The sequence below is a fragment of the Periophthalmus magnuspinnatus genome, chromosome 9 (genome assembly GCF_009829125.3).
Source record: "Periophthalmus magnuspinnatus isolate fPerMag1 chromosome 9, fPerMag1.2.pri, whole genome shotgun sequence".
Classification (NCBI taxonomy): domain Eukaryota; kingdom Metazoa; phylum Chordata; class Actinopteri; order Gobiiformes; family Gobiidae; genus Periophthalmus; species Periophthalmus magnuspinnatus.
Window position 1 is genome coordinate 35,587,579 of NC_047134.1, and position 21,559 is coordinate 35,609,137.

General features: G+C 40.9%; 1 protein-coding gene across 1 annotated transcript; it reads right to left on the bottom strand.

The window, feature by feature from the left end:
- Nucleotides 1-273: 273 nt before the first annotated feature.
- On the bottom strand, nucleotides 274-20,663 carry fbxw8 (F-box and WD repeat domain containing 8). Its single transcript, XM_033973181.2, has 11 exons — nucleotides 20,115-20,663; nucleotides 19,455-19,559; nucleotides 18,970-19,134; nucleotides 18,689-18,777; nucleotides 16,351-16,508; nucleotides 14,878-15,074; nucleotides 13,665-13,883; nucleotides 7,272-7,399; nucleotides 1,561-1,734; nucleotides 1,055-1,171; nucleotides 274-631 (listed from the first exon to the last, which is right to left on the bottom strand). The coding sequence occupies exons 1-11, from the start codon at nucleotides 20,520-20,522 to the stop codon at nucleotides 466-468; spliced, it is 1,926 nt and encodes a 641-aa protein (XP_033829072.1). The 5' UTR covers nucleotides 20,523-20,663; the 3' UTR covers nucleotides 274-465.
- Between the last annotated feature and the right edge of the window lie 896 nt (nucleotides 20,664-21,559).

The window sequence follows — 21,559 nt, forward strand, 5'->3', positions numbered from 1 at the left end:
TGTTTTTCTAGGTGTTTTTGAGCAATAGAAACACGTGAAACTGAAACTATACTGATAATATACTGTAGTACACATGAGACAAGCAGGTGGTGTGTCCTCCACCGGAAAAGTTGCCTAGTGCATCTTTAAAACATGGGATTAAAGTTTGAAAATGCAGAGATGTTGTTTTATTATATATATATATATATCTTTAGGTGTGTTGTATATTTGTAAATGATTTCTACATCCACAATGTTACAATAATAAACAATAATTAAACTTATTTTGAAGAACAGTCCACACAGAATCTGCATCATCTGTGTCTCAAATATCTGTAAAAGTTAAAATGCAGAGTTAAAATACAAAAGAGAAAAAGTAAAAACACTCCAGGGGCTCGAAAAACTGTCTGTGTTCAGACAGACGGGTCAGAGTCTGTTCAGACAGACAGGTGGGAGTCTGTGTTCAGACAGACAGGTGGGAGTCTGTTCAGACAGACGGGTGTGAGCCGCTCAGCCTGTCGTACGGCACAGTCAGGCTGATGTTGTAGTTGTATCCATGAGAGCCGGTGTAGTCCGACCTGCAGATGGGTAAAATGTGATGGTGCGACAGGGCGTCCTCAGAGAAGTCGTAGTGACAGATCACTCCTCTGTGTCTGGAATCAGAATAACTACGTTAATATTTGACTTTTCATGTTAAACTGTGGTTCAGTAAAAATGTGACGCCTCAAACATCAGGCTGAGTCCTGCAGATCAATGAAAACATCTACCAGCTTAAAACCTGAAGGACGTGACGATCCAGCTTTTCTTCCTATAACTGTTTTATAATATATATAATATAATATTTAATATAATATAATAATATAATATTTATGTAATCCATGGAGAAATGTGCCAAAACGCCTCAGTGAATGAAGGACTAATGTAGCACAATAAGTGAAGTACTATGAAATAAAACAAAACACGGACATGTCTCATCAGAAAAAGAAATACTCAGATCCAGTGGTTTCATGTCCCAACTCTACGTGACAGAGGGGACACCTGGGACACAGAGTGGACTTAAAGGAGGACGTGCAGACCTGCGGTGAGCTGTGAGGTCGTCGTCGGTGATGCACGCTCCTCTCGGCGCTTTGTCGTCCGGGATATTGGCTGTTACGAGTCGACTGCCACTGAACCGAATGTGTCGCACTGGATGTCTGGAACAAAACAGACACCAACAGTTGAAATTCTTGGCCTCCCTCACTGAACATTTTAACTCTGCCCACCAGATTCCAGCAGGACACAATCAGTTATATTGTGTTATTTTACTGTTTTACATTTTATTTCCAAGTATTTCATGTTTTATTTATAGAGATTTTTATTAGATTTTTGTTTTTCTGGGAGGTCTAATACAAAAGTTGGAGCTGAATATGTTAAAGTGAACGTCGGTGCAGCACTTTGAAAACTCCAACTCTGTGTTTATAAGTCGTGATGTTTAAATAAAGTAGAATTCGATCTGAAGCTCGTCTCAAACCCAAACATTCCCGGGATGTTTCTTTTCATTTTCCCAGAGACAGGACAGTCCATAAGACACAGAGGGTCTCACCTGTTGTGCATCTCCCACAGTTTAGTCCCCGTCCTCATGTCCCACACACACACCAGCCCCTCCCCTCCGCCGCTCACGATCTTCCACTCGTCCGTCTGCACCGCCGTCACACCCAGGTGATGGGCGTACAGGGACGAGACGGAGGCGCCGGTACGAAGATCAAACACCCGCACTCTGAAAAAGACACCAGCAAAAAACAAGTGTTTACTCAAACTTAAAGCAGATTCACAATGATCTAGAGGGGGTTAGAGATGGATGTTTTTTCTCATCGTCGATGTCGATACGATGGTTTAGACTCCAGATAAACCACTGGCCGATAAGCTCTGCCCATGTTTTTAGGCGGATATGTTGGGACGATATTGGTTTAAATTCACTACAAACTCACCCACAAACGTCTCACAGAGCTGTGTGCTCACGTTTTGTGCAGCATCTCTTCATTTTAAAGTGTTAATATAAAGTTTTGTGTGTATTTTTTAAGCAGCAGATCAACCAAAACAAAATATCTGTGCTGGAGATTTAAGGCCGAAAACAGCTACACTAAAAAGGCCAGATATCGGCTCGATATAACGGCCAAACGATATCTGTTCTACCTCTTTGACCTCTAGAAGTGATTGTCCAACTAAAACCTTTTTGCTCAATATTTTTGCCAGAATATGCAGTTTTGATAAGTATTAATGTGTCTAATATAAGACAGAAAAGTTAAAAGTGCAAGATAAAGATGAGATGAACTCTCCAGGATTATTCTGTCACATAAGATTTTTGCTGCACAAAAATGAAACACACTCTGAGGAAAACCAAAGTGGATGTGCTGGTGACACGACCGCACTTTAATAACATGGACAACAAACTTTTATCCACGCACATGGGCCTGTTTAAATGTTTTATATGGACTTATGCACTGGTTTGTTTTTCTGCTTGGATCTTAAACATGAAAAAGACCCAAGTGCCTCGTTGGGTTCCCCTGAGTAAAAAAAATAAACATTAAAATGAAAAAAATGAAAAGGAGAACAGTGATGTTGAAGTTCAGACTCAGAATTATGAAAATTTTGTGCTGAAAAAATATTACAGTATCAGTAGTAGTAGTTGTAGTAATAATAATAATAATAATAATAAAACATAACACTTGTACAGTTCGAGACAAAACACAAACAAAAGAAACAAAAAAAGGTGACGGTGCAGTTACTTGAACAGTTTTGCACAGGGCTTTTTTACAGATGGTGAGTCTGGATGAGTCTCTGATGTGTTTGAGACACATCAGGACGTCCAGAGGGAGAAGGACGTGTCCCTCCAGCTCTTCTGTTCAGACCTGACGGGGGGAGACAGGAGGTCAACACCAGCTGACCGGAGAGAACAGGTGGATGTGTGGAGGAGTTCAGAGAGGGATGTGGGCGCCGGGTTATGGAGCGAGTCGTGCACAGAGGGAGAGCGAGTGGAGACGTCTGAGGACAGGGCTGAGTTTGACGGGACGAGGTGCGGGTGAGGACACAGGCGGCAGAGTGGATTGAGGAGTTTGGAAGGTGAACCGTAAAGACAGAAGGTGAAAAAACACAACCAAAAACTAGATTGTTGCAAGTTAACACGAGGGGGAAACACCACAGTCAGACCATAAAACTCATGCCACTGTGACGGAAATGTAAGTGTATTCATGTTGTGAAGGAAATATTCTTATTGTGTCTTTAAATGCATTTGTTCTGTGTCAGTTTGTCAGACGCAGACACGTGTGAAGTCTCCGTCTCCGTCCTCCAGGACAGACTTTGTCGTCTTATCTGTCCTCGGCTGGAAAAGTTCATTAACTCTGGGTGTGAAACAAAAGTCACTGTGTTGAAACGTCTGTGGCTTTGTCATTCTGGTGTAAATACTCAGGGGACACTTAGGGGACATTGACTGTGGAGTAGAGGAGACTGAGGACCAGGGGGACAGATGGTCTAGGAAGGACTCAGGACTCAGGACGTCTCCCAGTCTGTGTCCAGGGCAGGTCTGAGCTCTGTCCTGTCTGTATCTGCTGTAGGAATAAACTTTTTCTGTATTTTAAATCTCGCCGGGCTTCACAAATGGCATTATTTTTCATCTAGAATTGTAATTTTTTCCACAACGGTAAAATAAAAACACTGACAAGAGTTCAGTGTATGAGAAACAAAGCCAGAAATACAAAAGTCATCACCAAAAAAACGACTGACATAACTGTATAAACGTCATAGTTCTAAAGAGTCAGTTTGGAACAATGCGTTTCATTTTCTTTCAAAATTTAACCTCAAAAACATGTGCTGCAGGACTGCGGCGTTGAACATAAAACAATAATTAAGTGTCATGTTTTTTCCAGCCCTAACACAACAGTGTGTGTGAAACCTGAAATTACAAATCCACCTGTACCTAAAAATAACACCAGGCCTGGGCATTACCTCAGCCGCCTCTTAAATAAACCCTAAGATAATAATTATACTGCAGTTACTTTACTCCTAACATCAGCATAATATCATATTTAACACATGTGACGGCAGGAGCAGAGCGTTTATTCAGTGAGCCGCTCGTGCCCAGGGGAGTCCGCTCCATCTGTTGTCACTGTGGTTTTTATTGCAGCCCAAAGCGTCCAGGACATGACTGCATCCTGACCGTGCCTCTTCCAAGTCTTCATTATCATAATCACATTCACTTCAGGGACTCACACACATCGCTCTCTCGCTTCCAAAAATCTTTTAAAGACTCTGAAACTGGCTAAATAGTCACCGTGGACTTGTTGTGCTGCGTTTACTTTGTGTGTACAGTGGCATTACGTGATGAAGACTCACGTTTTTACGATGAGGGCGACGCGTTATTGGCAGAGCAGAGGGATGGATCTGGTTTTGGAGGCGGATCAGGCTTCAGTGAGTTGTCAGGGGCCAGGCCAGTCTTCATTAATCAGAAAGAAGTCGGTGTAATAAGGGAGTGTCGGGAGACGTCTGGAGACTTTAGACTTTGGATGAGTTTTTCCTGTTGGCTGTGATTACGATGCACAGGACGTGACTAAAATAAAACATCATTTGCATATCATTTGGGAGGAGCTTTTGCCTAATTGTCCAGTTGTTTTAAAGATAAACAGATACTAGGTCTGAACACTGAAATAACCACATAAATAAAACATTTCCTGAATAGTTTTAGAACGGTGCTACTCTATATCAGAACTAAAAGCACTAAGACCACATGGAATTACCACAGAAACATTATTGTGTTTTGAAAATCACTTTCTACAGTAGTTTTTGAATGGATGCAATTAGCAATTTGCACATTTTGAAGAACCATCATTACCTCCACAGATAATTAAATATCCATGTTTTGTTCTGCATAAAAACAGCTCGTCCTGTCGTTTAAATCTGTGCAAACAGGTTCAGAAATTGTATTAGTTTGTCAATTAATATTTCATGTTTTTGTTAATTCTTCTGGTGCATTTAAATTGTGAACTTTGAACAGAATCTTCTCATTAAAACATAAATCGCCGTTGCAACGCTCGTCAGGAAAATCAGCCATGTTCTGTAGTGTTTTTTAAATCATCGTTTATCAAAATGAACCTTTTTGTGTTTGAGATTCTGGTGTTTTGACATTTCTAGCCCTTTCTCTTACACACACAGTCTTGGTTTTAGTACAATAAGTAAACTACTTTCAGATCCTCTATGTCTAAATTTCAGACGTGCAGAACGACATGTGTGAGTGAAGAGAAACAGCACAGAATGTCTTTGAGAGCACGGAGCACGGAGCACGGAGCACGGAGCACGCCCGAGGAGGTTTCATTTAAGACATGCAAATCTGGAAGAACCAGAACATTAGCACAAGTCAAAAATCATTTACATTTTAGTTTAACCTCGTGCAAACAGACAGTGTTTTAACATGAATTGGCTTGTTAGTCGCTGGCAGCAGGACGAAGTTTATGTTTTTTAGGAGAGGCTGCGGTTGGATTTTGGTGTGAATCCAAATCTCTTTTTCAAACACGTGAAAAACAAAAAAACATATAAAAGCTGCACAATTAATCACATTTTAATCAAGACGGAAATGCAGTTATTTCCAATCAGCAAATTAAACTTTCACTGAGACGCCCACAGCCAAAGTGAACTTTGTTTGGGTTTTAACGAGACAAAAATACAAACAAATAAAACAGTTGTCAATCAATATGAGGAAAAAAAGTGGTTGTTTTTTTGTCAAATCGCTCGGCCCTGGATCAGATGAACAAAAATGAGGCAAGTAGCAAAAAGTGTAAACCTAAACTGCAAAATGAGAGTAATTAATCTGATATCTGTGGTTATTTTTAAAGCGATTCCATGGAAATAGTTAAAACCAGACTCCATGGAGACTGTTTTGTGTCACACTGTTGAAGACTTTTGCCATAATTTATTTAGTAGTACGAGTATGAGTCAGGTCTGTGGAGACGCAAGCCCGCTCAGAGTAAGACTTTCATTGCATTTCACATTTTATTGATTCATTTATTGCAGATAAATGAACACATATATCCAGTTCACTTAATGCACATTTTAAATATTTTTTCTTATTTAAGCTAAAAAAGTTTACGCTTCCTTTTCATTTGCATGTTTTTCTGTGTTTTTCAGTCGAATAATGACAAAAAAAAACATGCTTGAGCAAAAAAGCTGCACACTGTGGCTTTATTCTAGAGATTATTTATTGATTTAATATATTTCCTTGCATTGATAAACCGTTTCCCTGATTCTGCCGCACATGGACTCTGTCTTTCATCATCCTCTTCACTAATGTTTTTAAAGCCTCCTGTCTGGCCAGATGTGGCGTTCTTCCAGGCCGCAGACCGTATCATGAAAAACGCCACACACAAAGAAAACAGAGGGACACAACTCATTTGGAGATGAAGAAGAGATGCATTAGTGGTTTGGCCCCGTGCCACACCGCGTAAGGGCCAAGATCGGCGGCTGCTCCCGTCTATAGAGTCCATCCACGGGCCAGAGCGGAGGAGCCACGTCTGCCTCTCCATCAGGAGGCAAAAGTACAGCACAAAGAGGCTGGAGTGACTCTACAAAGTCCCTGGAAACGGCGCATTTGTATTTGCCATTCAGACACTCCTGTTGAAATATTTCTCCTGCAAACATCTTTCTAATGAACCCATTTTCATTGTGCTGCATTCGGAGTCCTGAGTAGTGAGAAGTGAGCGTAGACAATGCCACAGAGCGCAGTCTTTCACTTTTAGCCAACTCCTTAACAGCCAGATGGATTCGGTTGTGAATAGAAACAGCGGGGGCAGTTTTTTTGGACGAAGACGAGCCGCGGATTTCTCCTTTTCTGCCAGCTCGTGCACTCCGGCGCCCGCTAACGAGTGAAGAATAGACGAGAATGGCTCTTTTATGTGGCGTTCCTCATCTGGAAAGCCAGGTTATCAATAAGGCAGATGTGGGACAAATTGTTAATGGGATGCTTCTATTCAGCGCAACAAAATAAGACGCTGAATCGCCGGCCTCTGTTCTTTTGTTCTTAATCTTTTTTAATGTTGTTGTCCAAGGAAAAGTGAAAAGAGTTTTGTCTTGTCACCCACTTTTCGTGCACCTGTTCTCCGCTGCCGGCTCGGATCAGGTGTTAAAACCATTTAGCAGCTTCCTTCTTTCACCTGCGGTGGTTGGCGGAGTTCCAACAGATGGATCCGAGTTGTAGCGTTGTAGTTTTGTCGTGTTATAAATAAACAGCTCACAACATCTGCAGTGAATCCCATTTGTTTACAGTCTTACCTCCTGTCTTTGTTGCCGCAGACGAGGAGCTGAGGGGGGCTGTCTCTCAGGTTGATGCAGGTGAAATCCCCCGCGGAGCTGCCCATGCAAACTTCTGCTTTTCCACTCTCCAGACTGTACACGTGGATCTGAAACACACAGAGAGAGTGAGAGGAGAGAAATAAACTGATTTCACTTTAACAGCAAAGAAAAACATCCAAAGTTACAGTTTGTTTTTGTATGTAGAGGTTTATAGTAAAACTTTGTCAGGTCTTTTTATGTTTAATAGAATCTAAAAGTAAAGGTAAATGTAACTTCATAAATATCAAAATGGTTCTTTTGTCTCTTACAGTTTTGCTCAGACGTGGTGTTTGTTTTACTGCAGCCTTGGTCCTCCACACACTTCTTCTGTGCTTTTGTTTCTTCTTCATGTGACCTTTTCCTTTTCCTTACTATAAATTCAGGGTTTGATCGCTTTGTAAAGAGGTCAGTATCTGTGGTGATCTCATTTTGTTTTTATTTTTGCTTTTATTTACATCTGTGTTTAAATTTCACTTGTGTTTAAGTTGATATTTCTCTGTTATTTTCATTTATTCATGTGAAGTGTTCAGGGAGATATAGACTCTGTCCTTTATCTTTGGGTTCGATGGATAAACAGCGGCACATGTTGATCCCATTTTGTTCTATTGTGACCCAGACTAAACAGAGAGCGCCCCCTACAGGTCTCTCTGTGTCACGCGGCTCCTTAAAGCGTCACAAACTGCACAAAACAACATAACACAACACACAACGCACAACTCCACCGCTCAGATTCATTAAAACAATATATTAGCAGCTCAGGTGGTGGAGTCTGGACATAAACATCACTGGAGCGGTCAGACCCACAGGTTGGTGGTGCGATTCCAGCTCCTACAGATGAATGATGCCGTTGTGTCCTTGGGCAAGTGTACTCTGGTGTGTGAATGTGTGAATGAGTGAGTCGTTGATGTAAAGTGCTCTGAGTGGCTTAAAGTTGGGAAAAGCACTATATAAAAATAAAAACAACCGTTTACCATGTGACTAATATAAATCAGTGTTTAAACTACAATTCTGGAGGACGTCTAGTTCAGCGAGCGAGTGGATGATAGTTTGATTCTCATGACCCCAATGTTTTTACAAAATAACTCCCAAAATTAGGCTGCACATTTGAATGATGAGGACAACGAGAAACACGGCGAAAAAACCTCCTCAGAGCAAACGGTGTCTGACGAGGGCGAGGACAAACCTCCACCTGAGCCCAGAACATTTCAGAAAAGATAATAATGATCAATATTCAGACATTAAAAAACTACAAATGTGGCAGCTGTGTGAGGCGTTTAGGACACTCAAAAACACACTCAGACGTTTATGTTTGATTGATTAAATATGTTTAAACTTTTATTTTTAGGAGACTCAACAAAACAATTTATTTTGTGTCATATCACCCACACCAAGAGAAATGATTTGAGAAGTAAATTGTGAGTTTTTTTTGGTAGCAGGACACTTAAGTCTCATGGCTCACTCCAGTCAGAGGGGCTCGATGTGACAGGAAGGGCATCTGGCATAAAAATCCACCTGAAGGATAATGGTCCACTGTGATGAACAAAGGAGGAGAATGAATCAGCCGAATGACAAACCATCTCCACATCAAGAAAGTCAACTCTATTTCAACTTTACTTCAACTTTACTTGTTTTTACTTCCGTTTTGCAGCATTTTCTGAACAAAGGCGAAGTCACGTCTGGCCTGGTTCTCTTCATTAAAGTTACAATGATGTCATCTGGAGCTCGCCTAATTGGTCGATTAGCGTTTAGTGTTTTCTCATCCAAATTAGACGACAAAACAGACAAGCCAAGCAAAATTATCTTTGTATAATTAAAACACTTACAGAATTAAAGTTGGAAGAAATATGCACGACATGGAAACATAAAGGACAAAAAGGACACGTGATTCAGACGATCACCATTAAGACGACAGGGGTTTGTATGATGTAAGTGTTGACCACGTGCCAGCTGCTTTTGTGTGTTCAAGCTGTGGTTCAATTGTGTTCAGGTCCAGGGCAAAATCCAAATCGTTCTGGACGTTGAAACGACAGCTTGATAGGATTTTAACTGGGATGAGCTAAGAGTCCAGACATGGCGTTTTTATGATCGTCAGCGCTCAGGAGCATCGTCTGATTAAATAAAATCACTCTCATCTAATATAATAAACGTAGACAGCGACGTTGGTGACGCACTGACGATATCTCAAACTATTTTTCATTACTACAATAAAATATGGAGCCTGAAACTTAAAGAGGCACTGTGCAACTTTTCTGGGGTAGGGTCAGGTGTGTCGTTTCCATGGAGATGCTATAGTTTTACTCCACACTGTGCTGTAAATGCATCCGTCTTGCATGTTTTCAATTGCATATGTTCAAGTTGCTCATAAACATCTTGAAAAATCTGCCTTCTCTCCACAGAACTCGACGCCAGCCTGTCTCCGTGGTGATATGTACGTTTAATGCCAGAATGTGGAACTTTCTAGGGCCGGGCAAAGAAATAACGTGCCCACAGAGACACGCAGGAAAGTTACAAGGCAGGAGGTTGCTCGCTGTCAGACTGAGACTGAGACAACTGGGTCCAAACGCCATATGGGTTAGCGGCTGATTCGCTCACACAGTATCTGCTCTAAAATCATGTGGCATTTACAAAAGTCCACAGGGGAAAACAAACCTTTACACGAGCTTCATCAAGTCAGAATATTGTGTGTTCAAATGGCAAACTTTTAAGCAAAATATCTGCTTTTTTACTGCTAAAACTGAAAACAAACACGCATTTAATTGTGTGTTTCACGTTCTGAACTGTACGTGCGACTTAAAACACTGAGTACGTCAGCGCGGCTTTAAAGGCCCTGACAGACCTCGTGTGTGGTGCTCTGTGGTGTGTGTGTGGTGTTTGTGTGGTGCTCTGTGTGGTGCTCTGTGGTGTTTGCTCTCGTGTGTGGTGCTCTGTGGTGTGTGTGGTGCTCTGTGGTTTGTGTGTGGTGCTCTGTGTGGTGCTCTGTGGTGTTTGTGGTGCTCTGTGGTTTGTGTGTGGTGCTCTGTGTGGTGCTCTGTGGTGTGTGTGGTGCTCTGTGGTTTGTGTGTGGTGCTCTGTGTGGTGCTCTGTGGTGTTTGTGTGGTGCTCTGTGGTTTGTGTGGTGCTCTGTGGTGTGTGTGTGGTGCTCTGTGGTGCTCTGTGGAGTTTGCTCTTGTGTGTGGTGCTCTGTGTGGTGCTCTGTGGTGTTTGCTCTCGTGTGTGGTGCTCTGTGGTTTGTGTGTGGTGCTCTGTGGTGTTTGCACTCGGGTGGATGTGTTGCCAGTGGAGATGGCACGGCGCTGGGTGGAGGTTTGGGTGAACGCCTGGGTGTTTCCGGTCCATAGGATACGAGGGGGTGCAGAGTAATGAGGGTCTGGTGGGACTGATGTGTCGTGTGCACACACTGGCACTGAGAGCAGGACGACATGAAGAAAGACACAGTTTTATACTTTATATCACTGTCCACATCTACAGAATCTGCCGGGTTCATCTGAGTCAAAATGCTGTAAATTAAAAAGTGTCACTCCTCAACGGGGAAAAAGGTGTGAAGTTCTTGTGTTGGATTTGGATACCACCTCTTTGCATTTTAACAGATTTTAATGAAGCATATGTTTCCCCAGTGAAAGCTGCAGAAACCACGTCTGCTCAGAGTTAACAGCCAATTCAAGCTCGTTTGGAGGAAGCAAATCAAACTCTCTCTTCTCTTACAGAGTGACAGACAAATCCATTTTAACAGACAATGTTTAATTAGTAAGGTGTGCACACGGCATCGTTTTATCAGTTATGACTCTCTGACTTTTACAAACTTCAGTGACTCTTTTCTACAGTTGAGTTTTAAAGGAGCTGCAGTGATGTCGATCTGTGTCCACAGTGTGGAGCTTTAGAGTTCGACTCATGAAGAGGCTCAGCTGCACAAATAAACTTCTGATCTGTACAAAGTGTAATTAAAATTTAAAAATAGTGCAATGCAACAACATTTGGAGATATAAAGGCCCAAGAAATAAGAACATTTTATTTATGTATTAAACAGAGTATGACATTAGCATATTATGAATTGATAATAATAATAATGATAATAATGATAATAATGATAATAATGATAATAATAATAATAATAATAATAATAATAATAATAATAATAATAATAATAATAATAATTCTGGACATATTGGTGACTTGGCAGTGGGACAGTTTTTGTTTGTTGGTGTCTGCAACTGTCTAAATATCTAAATGTGTTTGTTTTTAATAAGCTTCACTATTAGCATGCTAGTAAATGCTACAAAAATGACACGTTGCTGATCTTTGTTGGTGACAAACACAGAACACGATAAAGATCCAGCTGTGACATTTACATTGTGATTAACTTGTTCTATTTGCACTGACGCTCGTACATGAAAAATGTGATTTGAACATGAGCTCACTGTCCACATGTGAATCTGTGAATCCCACTTGAATAAAACCTTCAGAGTCGATTAAGACACAGGGGCATAGAAACATAATAATAGAAACAAACAAATGCATCTTGAGGACAGTGAATCAAAGCTCGTGTAATTAGATGCAGAGCCCACTGAGGTTTAGCACTGCTATTTAAACTCACTATTTGTGCTATTATGAAAGTCTCCAGAGGCTCCTCCTCATGGGACCTGTGTAAATCAGTGCAGGAGCAGGAGGGACGGGCAAGAGACTCAAACTGTTGGTGAAATTATGTTTAAAATACTTTTGAAGATACACTTTTCAATGGAAAAATGTCAGACTATAAGATCTGTCACGATTAGGGATCAGACAATAAACAATAACATCATTTATCGTGAGAAAAAGGGTCGACAATAATCGCTCGTGGGACATTTTATAAAATCGTGAAGATAATCGCTGTTACATCATCAGAAGGTGCAGAAAAAAGGAATTTATTCACAGGGAAGTCGACAGAATTGGCCCAGAACTGGAGCCTCTTCCTGTTCCTTTATATCAGTGGGGGGCCCATGTGAGGCTTATTGCCCTGGGCCCCCACATTTAAGTCGACGGCTCTGTTCATCCAGAACATTCTCCACTAAAACGTCGCTGTTTTCAAAGTGTTTACAAAGTACAAGACTAAACCAGCTGTTTAAACACGGAGCTTATTCATAACATTAAAATTATAATGATTCATATCCAGAACATTTTAAACCGTCGGAAACTTTAATCATTATTGTGACAGAATTATTTTAGCCGTGATAATTGTCACACAAAAGGCCTAGTCACGATATCAAATTTTGAAGTGTGGTATGTTGCTACAGAAAGAATTGCGATAAATGATAATATTAAAACTACTTTAAGCTACTGACACAAAACAGAACAGTCCCAGTAAACTCATTTTTAAATATATGTCACGAGTTGCAGCAAATTAACCTGAGAATGAACCAATAACCAGCCACAGACGTGACCTGTTCTCCCGTTTACAGCTCAAATTTGACTGTTTTATGTAAAAAATGACAAAAATCTCCACATTTTTGCAGAGAAACTGTGCACATGGTAAATACTGAGCACTAAATCATACAGTTCCAGGTTTGATACGGTGAGTACAGACGCAGATAAAAAGCTCCCGCCCGTCTCCAGTCTGCGTCTTTGTCGTTTTGAATGAGCTAACTGCTCCATGAAGACAAAGGACAAACTACAACGCAGCATCTGCCTCATATTATTTTCAAGGTTTGTATAAAGTGCCCGTTTTGGACTCTGGTGTCCTTGGAAAGTTTTTTGGAAAACATTTATCTGAATCAAGCAAATTTGTGATTCAGTTCCAAGGTCCAGTTTGTAAACAATCAGCGTGTAGCGGTGGGTCTGGTGTATTAGCGTCAACGGAGAACCTTGAAACATCCGAACACGGCACAGTAATGGACGACATCACTGCTTTTACTATTAAGAGCAGACGTTCAGTTTTAGTACAAACTCAACTTTACATAAACAGCATTGAAAGAAGAGACGGTAGAAGAGATCTGTAGCACTTAGCATGGAGTACTTCAGAGTTATTTCAGATTTAGACAGAAAATTAAAGTGAATATTCTTCATACAAAAACATTTAACAATAACTGGGCTGGGGATGTGATCAAAATGTTTTATTCTGGTGTAAAAAAAACTAAAACTGTATCAAATTTGTATGGGGAATTTAAGTTAAAACTGTACGTTCTGCTTCCACTCCTCGCATTGAATCTTTTTATTTTAGTTTTTAGCGTCTGCAAAGCTTTCATAGTTAAGTCGCTTTAGGTTTTAGCAATAAATTTAGCCACAATCTCTGTCTGTCTCCTGAAAAGGCCCACACCAGTCCACAGTCTCACACACACAGTGACTGAATGATCTCAGACGCACCTTGTTGCCTCCATCGTGCATCGCCCAGCCGCTGCGCTTCACCCCAAACGCCACCTGGGTCTGGGAGGCGTCCAGGCAGGTGACGGGATGACCATAGACGGAGTGAAGGGGGCGTGGCTCTTCTGTCCGAGAGTCCAGTAAATAAACACTGTCCCCAGCAGCAGCAGACGCCACCGGCCCAGACGCCTCTTTACCTGGAAGCACCACCAAGCTCTCCACCTGCAGCCAATCAGAGCGAGGATCATCGACACAACTCATCAAATGAAAGATAATTACAATAAACATATTTTTCCCACCAGATCAAGCATTATTTTAAAGTATATACGTTATGTTATTAAGGAAATTCATGTCCCGGATACAAAATCATCATTTAATTAAAGGTTTTACTGATGATAATTGTAATATTTATTCATTACCAAAGTAAAAACACACGGTTTACGTCATGTAAAAGTGATTCTGACACAAATATATGTGGAAGCTGCAATTTTTATGTTGATTCTTTTGTGACCTCAGCCCTGGGACAACAGATGTAAACGATCCTTTGACTATAATCCTGTTTATGTGTTTACTTTATGTTGAATTATGTCTGTTCATTAACATGTATCGTCTCAATCAAATTAAATAAATAAAACTAAATACATAAATGAATATATTTGGATATGCTGGGGGACGATATTCAGACGTTGTGTTGCTGTAGCCAGACTCTACAGCTCAAACCTACTTATGTTTGTGTCAGTAAATGTCATTCCAGGTTAGAATGAATGAATTTTATTATTGTGTCTTTTGTACAAATATGCCCAGGCCTTTGATGGATTCTTTCAGGCTTTACAGAGAAATTACGCAAACTTATAAACATTAGAATTACAACTATTTCAACTTTTTGTCATGATCACACTGGAACAAATCAGGGCAAAAAATGAGCTTCACTTTCCACTTCACAAACACAAACCACAGTCTTTCTTCCTCTGGCCTTGAGTTTGTAAAATTCCTCTGAGCAGAAGTACTCGCTCCACCTTTAGAGTGACACACCTGTAATCTGCCTTCAGTGTAACTCTGTAAAATGAGTGAGGTTGTAGTTTTGAGGTTGTATTTTTGAGGTTGTATTTTTGAGGTTGTAGTTTTGAGGTTGTATTTTTGAGGTTGTATTTTTGAGGTTGTAGTTTTGAGGTTGTAGTTTTGAGGTTGTAGTTTTGAGGTTGTATTTGACGCTCACCGTGTTTGGGAGCTGAGCCTGGCACACCGTCCTCCAGTAGCCGCAGTCGTCAGGTCGGTCGAGGCGTATGTCCGACCCGGAGGAGGAGCCGAGGACGGGGCCGTCGGGGCTGAGGGCCAGGGTCCTGATCCTTTCGGGGCAGTGGTAGTGGTAAATGGGCTGTCCTCCTGTCTCTGTGCTCCACACATCCACACAGCCTGAACACAGAACCAAAGTTTTCAGTGTTAGTCACATTTAAGCTGTTGAAAGGATAAAACAAAAGGTAAATAAGTGTTCATTAAGACAAAATATGATATGTTTTTCTGGTATTTAGCCTATCACACAGGTCACGGGCGTATAATACCTTGACTTCAGCTGGGTGCATTTGATAGTTTTGACGCCACCACCGTACCGTAATAAAGCTTGGAACGTTAATTTTAGATCTGTTTCACAGCAAAATGTGATATTTTTGAGGTTATAATGGTAGAAATACATAAATTGCTGAAAAAACATCTGTTTGATCAATTGGTCCAGTTCAGCAGAAGCTCTGAGGGCCAATAAAAATGATCTGAGGGCCTCATTTAGCCCTTGGGCCGTAGTTTGGACACCCCTGATATAGACAGAGCTCTTTTACCTGTTGGTTTATGTAAAGTGTGACCAAAATTTAAAGGTCCATATTTCTCTCTTTTCTGATCTGTTCTAATGTTTCCTCGTCACAAAAAGACCTGGAGTTGTGTTTTGTTTCATTCTCACAAGTTTAACACACAAACCTGCAGATTTATAACTGAAAACACTCTGTTCCACCTTGTGATGTCATCATGTGGTGATACAGGAAGTGCTCCACTGTGTTTTTAAACTCCACACACCTTCATTTATAGAATCATTTGGATCATTTCAGTCCTGGAGTTGTCTCTTATCTCGACTGAACTAAAGGTTAAAGGAGGAGTTCACTTGAAAACTACCACCTGATGACATCACAAGGTGGAACAGAGCATTTTGAGATGTAACAGACAAATAATAAAAGAAACAAAACACAACTCCAGGTCTGTTTTTGAGGAGGGAACAGCGTTAGAACATGATTTAAAGCTACAAGAGTCAAATTTGTGTGATGTTGGACTTAAAAATAAAACTTTTCAAATTAAAACAGAAGTGATTGTTCGCTCTTGGTCTTACAGTGACAGGCAGAGAACTTTCATTTATAGTTTCATTAAGTTTAGTTTTTATTTTAGAAAAAACAATGCAGCATTTTTAAACCTGTGCAAATGACCCAGAGTCTAGATTTTTCAGTAAGAACAGGGCTGTGGGCGGGGATAAGGGACAGGTGAAAACATAACTCTTCAGTGCCTTTTGCCTTAAATGTCTCGGTTACACAAACATGGATTAATCAACATGCAACTCTATGTTCACTAATGACGAGGGAGAAGTATTAGAACATTGTGAAAGCTCATGAAGTTTTGCATGGTAATAATTTCCTTTAACCTGAAGAGAACTCACCATCGTCGTACGCCGCCGCGGCCACAGTTCTGTTCACCTGCACCAGGCTGATATACGGACGCGGCTCCGTGTTCGCAGACAGACCGTTTGGTTTCAGATACGAGGCGCCCGAGTCCCAGTGAAATGTATCCCACAGCCTCACGTCTCCAGAAGTGTAACTAAAAACAAAACGAAAATGTTGTATTTACAATCTAGAATTTGACTGTGATGATGATTTCAGATGGAGGGCGGAGGTTTAATGTGGAAGATTCACTATTTTTTGAAGGAAATATCTATATATATCATCCACAAATGTTGACTCTAATCATTATTTGTTAGAGTCTGGGTGTAAAAACTTTATCTGTAAACATGAACTGTACAGATATAAGTGATGGCACCACATGAAAACTACTGTGAGTGAAAATTTTGTTCATTTTTGCAACAGAGAAGATGTTAAACTCTGTGCCCGTTTCTGTTTCATGTGAATATGCTCTGGGAATTACAAAAATATTAACCACAAACCAGGTCAACAAGAAACCGGACCTGTCCTCCAGCTCAATCTTAAACTACGGAGATTTTAAAACGCTGTGATGTCACGTGAACGCAGCCGATTAACAATAAGATTATAAAGTCACACATGAGCAGGATGGAGTGTTTGTTCATCTTATTATACCTGACGTCACCCTGTCGCCACTGAATCATGTTTCCTCACTCAGACTTGTTGTTATTTTGTTTTTAATTCACTTTCTGGCAGCGCGGGTTGAACATCTCACTGGTGTTGTTTGGTTAGGACAGAAGATAGGTCATTTTTTATTCAGATGAACTTTGATTTTGCCGTTAGAAGTGACAAAAATTGAGCAGAGACATCACTTTGCAGGACTTTTGAATTCACTTATAGAACCAAAACAACAAGTGAAAGTATTCTCAATAAAACTATCTCATTACAAATCTCTTTAACAGCGCTCCATCCTGCAAAGATAACAGAGCAGTTTTAGTATCGACAAAACACAAAGATTTATGTCTGTGCCCCATTTTGTTTTAAATATCAATCCAAATCTTTTCATCTTATAACCAACAAAACAATGCAGGTCAAAAACAAAGAAAAAGAGGTAAATGTTGGAAAATAAATCACTGCAAAAAGCTTTTTACATTTTCTAATAACAAAATTAACATTGTAAATTGCTGAACGACACCTTCACACTGTAACGTCCCAAAGTCGCCCTGTTCCACACTCTGCACGTTTGTGGATGAGCTCGCGCTGTCTGTGTTCCCACCTCCACAGTTATCATCAAGTCTGAGCCAGTGTCTCCATCTCACAACCTCAAAGTGTGAAAAAGTGTGTGACCGACGTCCCAGGGTTTAGCAGGAAGTCAACAATAACCAACTCTTAACCGGTTTGTCATTTTCAAGCAAAGTGCCAGCTCTGATGATGTAATGATGTAAAGAGCAAATGACGCCTAAACTTAAACGTGTAAGAACTAACTTTTCTCTAAGACCTTTACCTTCTCCAGTCTATGAAGGGGTTGGTATTTTCACTAGAATGTTCCAAAAATATGGTAGTAAATCCTCTGTCTGGCATTATTTCAAATTGCTGCTTAAAAATATCTTGAAAAACATGTTTTTTTTACTGCGAACGGGGTCACCTCTCCACAGATCTGACCTGTAACATGGCCTGGCAATGTGCCTATGGAGATAAACGTGTTGCCATACGGTGGAACATTTGTATACGGCATCTTCACAGCGATGAGAAGGTGACGGACCTTTCATCAGAAACATTACATCGTGCAGCTTTGAGTAAAAGTCAAACGTTTTTCTTACAAATGAATAATGGTAAATATGTGGATGTTGTGTATTTGTGACATTTAGTTCAGTGTTTTTATCAGACAGTTCTCACACTTCAGCTTGTTGAAAACAGAAATAGTGCCATCGCCTTTGGGACACGGTGGGACTGAGGGAATCCAGACATTGAGCTCACTGGAGTCTTAATATCTCCTCAGGCGTCTTTATCAGACACCTGGGAGTCTTTCTCTCTATTCTAAGAACCCCTAATGGTACAATGTAGGTTAATGTTTTGGCTTCAATTCTCAGTACAAACTATTAACTGCAAAAGAGTGAAATATCACTGACATTAATTGTAATAAGTTGAAAGCAACGTTGTTTTTTCTAATATTGAGATGAGATTACCTAATGCATAATAGATCAATGCACCGGTTTGTAACTACAGGAGCTGGACGACCACAAAAATCTGATGTGTTAACAGTTTGCTGAATGTCCTCCCAGCTCTTCACCCCCTTCCACCCTCTACTGTCCTGTTAAATAAAGCCTACGGATCAATAAATAAAAAAATAACATCGCTTACCCAGCAAAAACAAAATTTTCACAAGAGTTGACATCACACAGCACCTTCCCGAGCTCAAACTGCAGCTGGCTGACGGATCCCACTCGATTCTGGAAATAAACCAGTATATTTATGTCAGTGGACTTTTCAGAAGCATCAACACAGATAAAATCATGTACAGGAAATGTGTCTTCTGTTAATGGTGTAAATTATGATTTCATAGATAAAAGAAAATCTTTGTGGCACAAGTAAAGGCGAGGAAATGCACTAATGATCACTGATGTAGAGCAGACGGAGCAGACCTTCCAGTTGGAGCACACAGCTTTGGCCGAGTTCCTGCAGTCCCGTAGCGTGCTCTTCCAGCAGGGGGAGTCTGACACACTGGCATCCTGATGAAAGCCCGCCCTCATGCACAACCTGAACCACAGAACTCCATCCTCTGCAAGGACTCTCCATGCCCTGCTCACCTGGGAGGAGCAGTTGGACAGCACACGCGTGGATTAAGTCAGCATAAATTACACACTCACATTACTTCATTTATTTACGCTCAACTAGCGGCAGAACGGACTCTGTTGTAGTAGAGCTGTCTCATTAAAAGTACTCAGTCCTTTTGCACTGTCATAGCTAAAGATGATGTAAAAGTGACAATGCAAGTGCAGTGAAAAATACTGTATTCAACTCACATATGCCCCAACTGCAATGCACCAAACAGCCACCGATAATAATTATGCATTTAGCAACTTACTGAAGCGTTCAAAAAACAGCACTGTGTATCAGTGTATGTTACCTGAGCACATCGGCCGAGCTCTTTGCAGCTGAGATACTGGAAAATCTTTAATGCCAGCTCATAAGGCAAGTCTATATCGAAAAATGGAATGTCATCAACCTCGTTCTAAACAAACAAAACAAAAAAGAAACAATATTAGCATATTGAACAAATATTTAATGTGCACCATGTTACTTTGATGGTGTTAAAAGTCATGGCCCAATCACAATCAGATGCACATTAAACCAGGACTAAACCAGGACTAAACCGGGACTAAACCGGGACTAAACCAGGACTAAACCAGGACTAAACCAGGACTAAACCGGGACTAAACCGGGACTAAACCGGGACTAAACCGGGACTACACATTCTGCATTGTTCTCTTTATTGACATTATTTATGTTTTGATTTGTTGTATTGTGATTTTATTGTCTTTCTTATTCTGCAGTTTGAAACGTCATTACTTAAAAACTCATAAGGAAATTACTTTATCTTAGGTAAGAATTTGTATTATAATCAAGTTCATTAAAATAGAGTTGACTTCATAAGAATGTTAAAATTTTGATGATGCAGTTTATAGAGGAAAATGTCCATTTCTATGCGTTATGCTTTTTGTCAAAGTCCAGATCTGAACTGTTTTTCATAATGACACAGATGTGCACTGCTGTAGTTTCCTCATACCAGGTCCAGGATGAGTTGATCTACCAGCTGCTCTTGTTTCTTGACTTTATTCTGCAGCCTCTGGTGTTGCAGGGCTGTTTTTGTCTCATTTTGTCTTCTCCTTTTGGACCTGTCCTGCTCCAGCCTGTCCAGCAGGGGGCGCGTCTGTCCGTCCAGTAAACTCTCCACAATAGAAACGTACTGAGGCTGTTCCTCTTCATCCTGCGACTTTACACCTTCATCTTTATCTACGGGCACAATCTTATCGTTTCTGTGTTCATCCTTCTCTTCGAAATAACGCTTTTTTGAGTCTTTTTGACTTGAAACTTTAGTTGAATCGCCATGGATAATTCCCTGTTCTTCCTTTTTGTTGGTTAATTCTTGCTGCCAGCGCTTCCTAAACGCAGCAAGTTCATCATCTTCTGCCATTTTCTACATCGTAACTAACCAATAATACACAATATATTTAAATAAAAACTAAACTGTAGTTTTTACTGCAGAGAAAAGCAAAGACGAGCAAAAAGCAAAAACAAGTACTGGTTCTACTTTGTAAACAGTCCGACTAAGAACACGCGCTACTACAAACGTTCCGCATAACTTTAGTTCCGCAGGTTTATTATAGCACTTTGTTGAATGTCAGACTAAAAAATAAATAGACATAGATTTTGCAAGATATTGTCACGTTTATGTTATTAGAAACATATGTCCTTATTATTCATGAAAGTAATTAATAATTTAGACTTTTATTTGTAAACGATAAAGAACACAATGTTCCCAACTGACTGCACAAACAAAAGATGAAAGTGGGCAGGAGAGATTCAACAGTTAACCATGGCACTTCTCTTTTGGGAGAAGATGATGTAAACCCCACATCATGTGACACAGTAATGAATAATACAGTAGAGAGGGAGTTGGAGCGGGAGAGGGACAGTATAAGGCTGGATGAGGATAAAAAGAGAGTCATTTCTTGCGACTAAAAGAGGAAAACACCCAAGTGCAGTTTATTGAACGCGAAGATGTGCTGGCTGCCGATAGACCAGCCTCTGCTTTTGCCTGGAGACTCTTCACTCTCCTGGAGCCCGTCGCCCTGCTCCGTGGCTCAGGTGGTGGCGTCCCGTTTGAGGAGAGTCGGGGACCAGATGGAGAAGAGCTGGACATCCAGGGACAGCGCGTGCAGCCGCGGGGACGCTCCAATGAGGTTTAACGGGAGAGGACACGTGAGGAGCGCCCTGTGGAGCCTCGCCGTGCTCCTGCTGCTCTTCACCAAGAGACACCTGTAGAGACACCTGTAGAGACACCTGCAGAGACACCTGTAGAGACACCTGTAGAGACACCTGCAGAGACACCTGTAGAGACACCTGTAGAGACACCTGCAGAGACACCTGTAGAGACACCTGTAGAGACACCTGCGGGCGCCGGACAGCAACAGGTGCGTTTAAGGCACGTGCGTGGACTTATGAAACTGA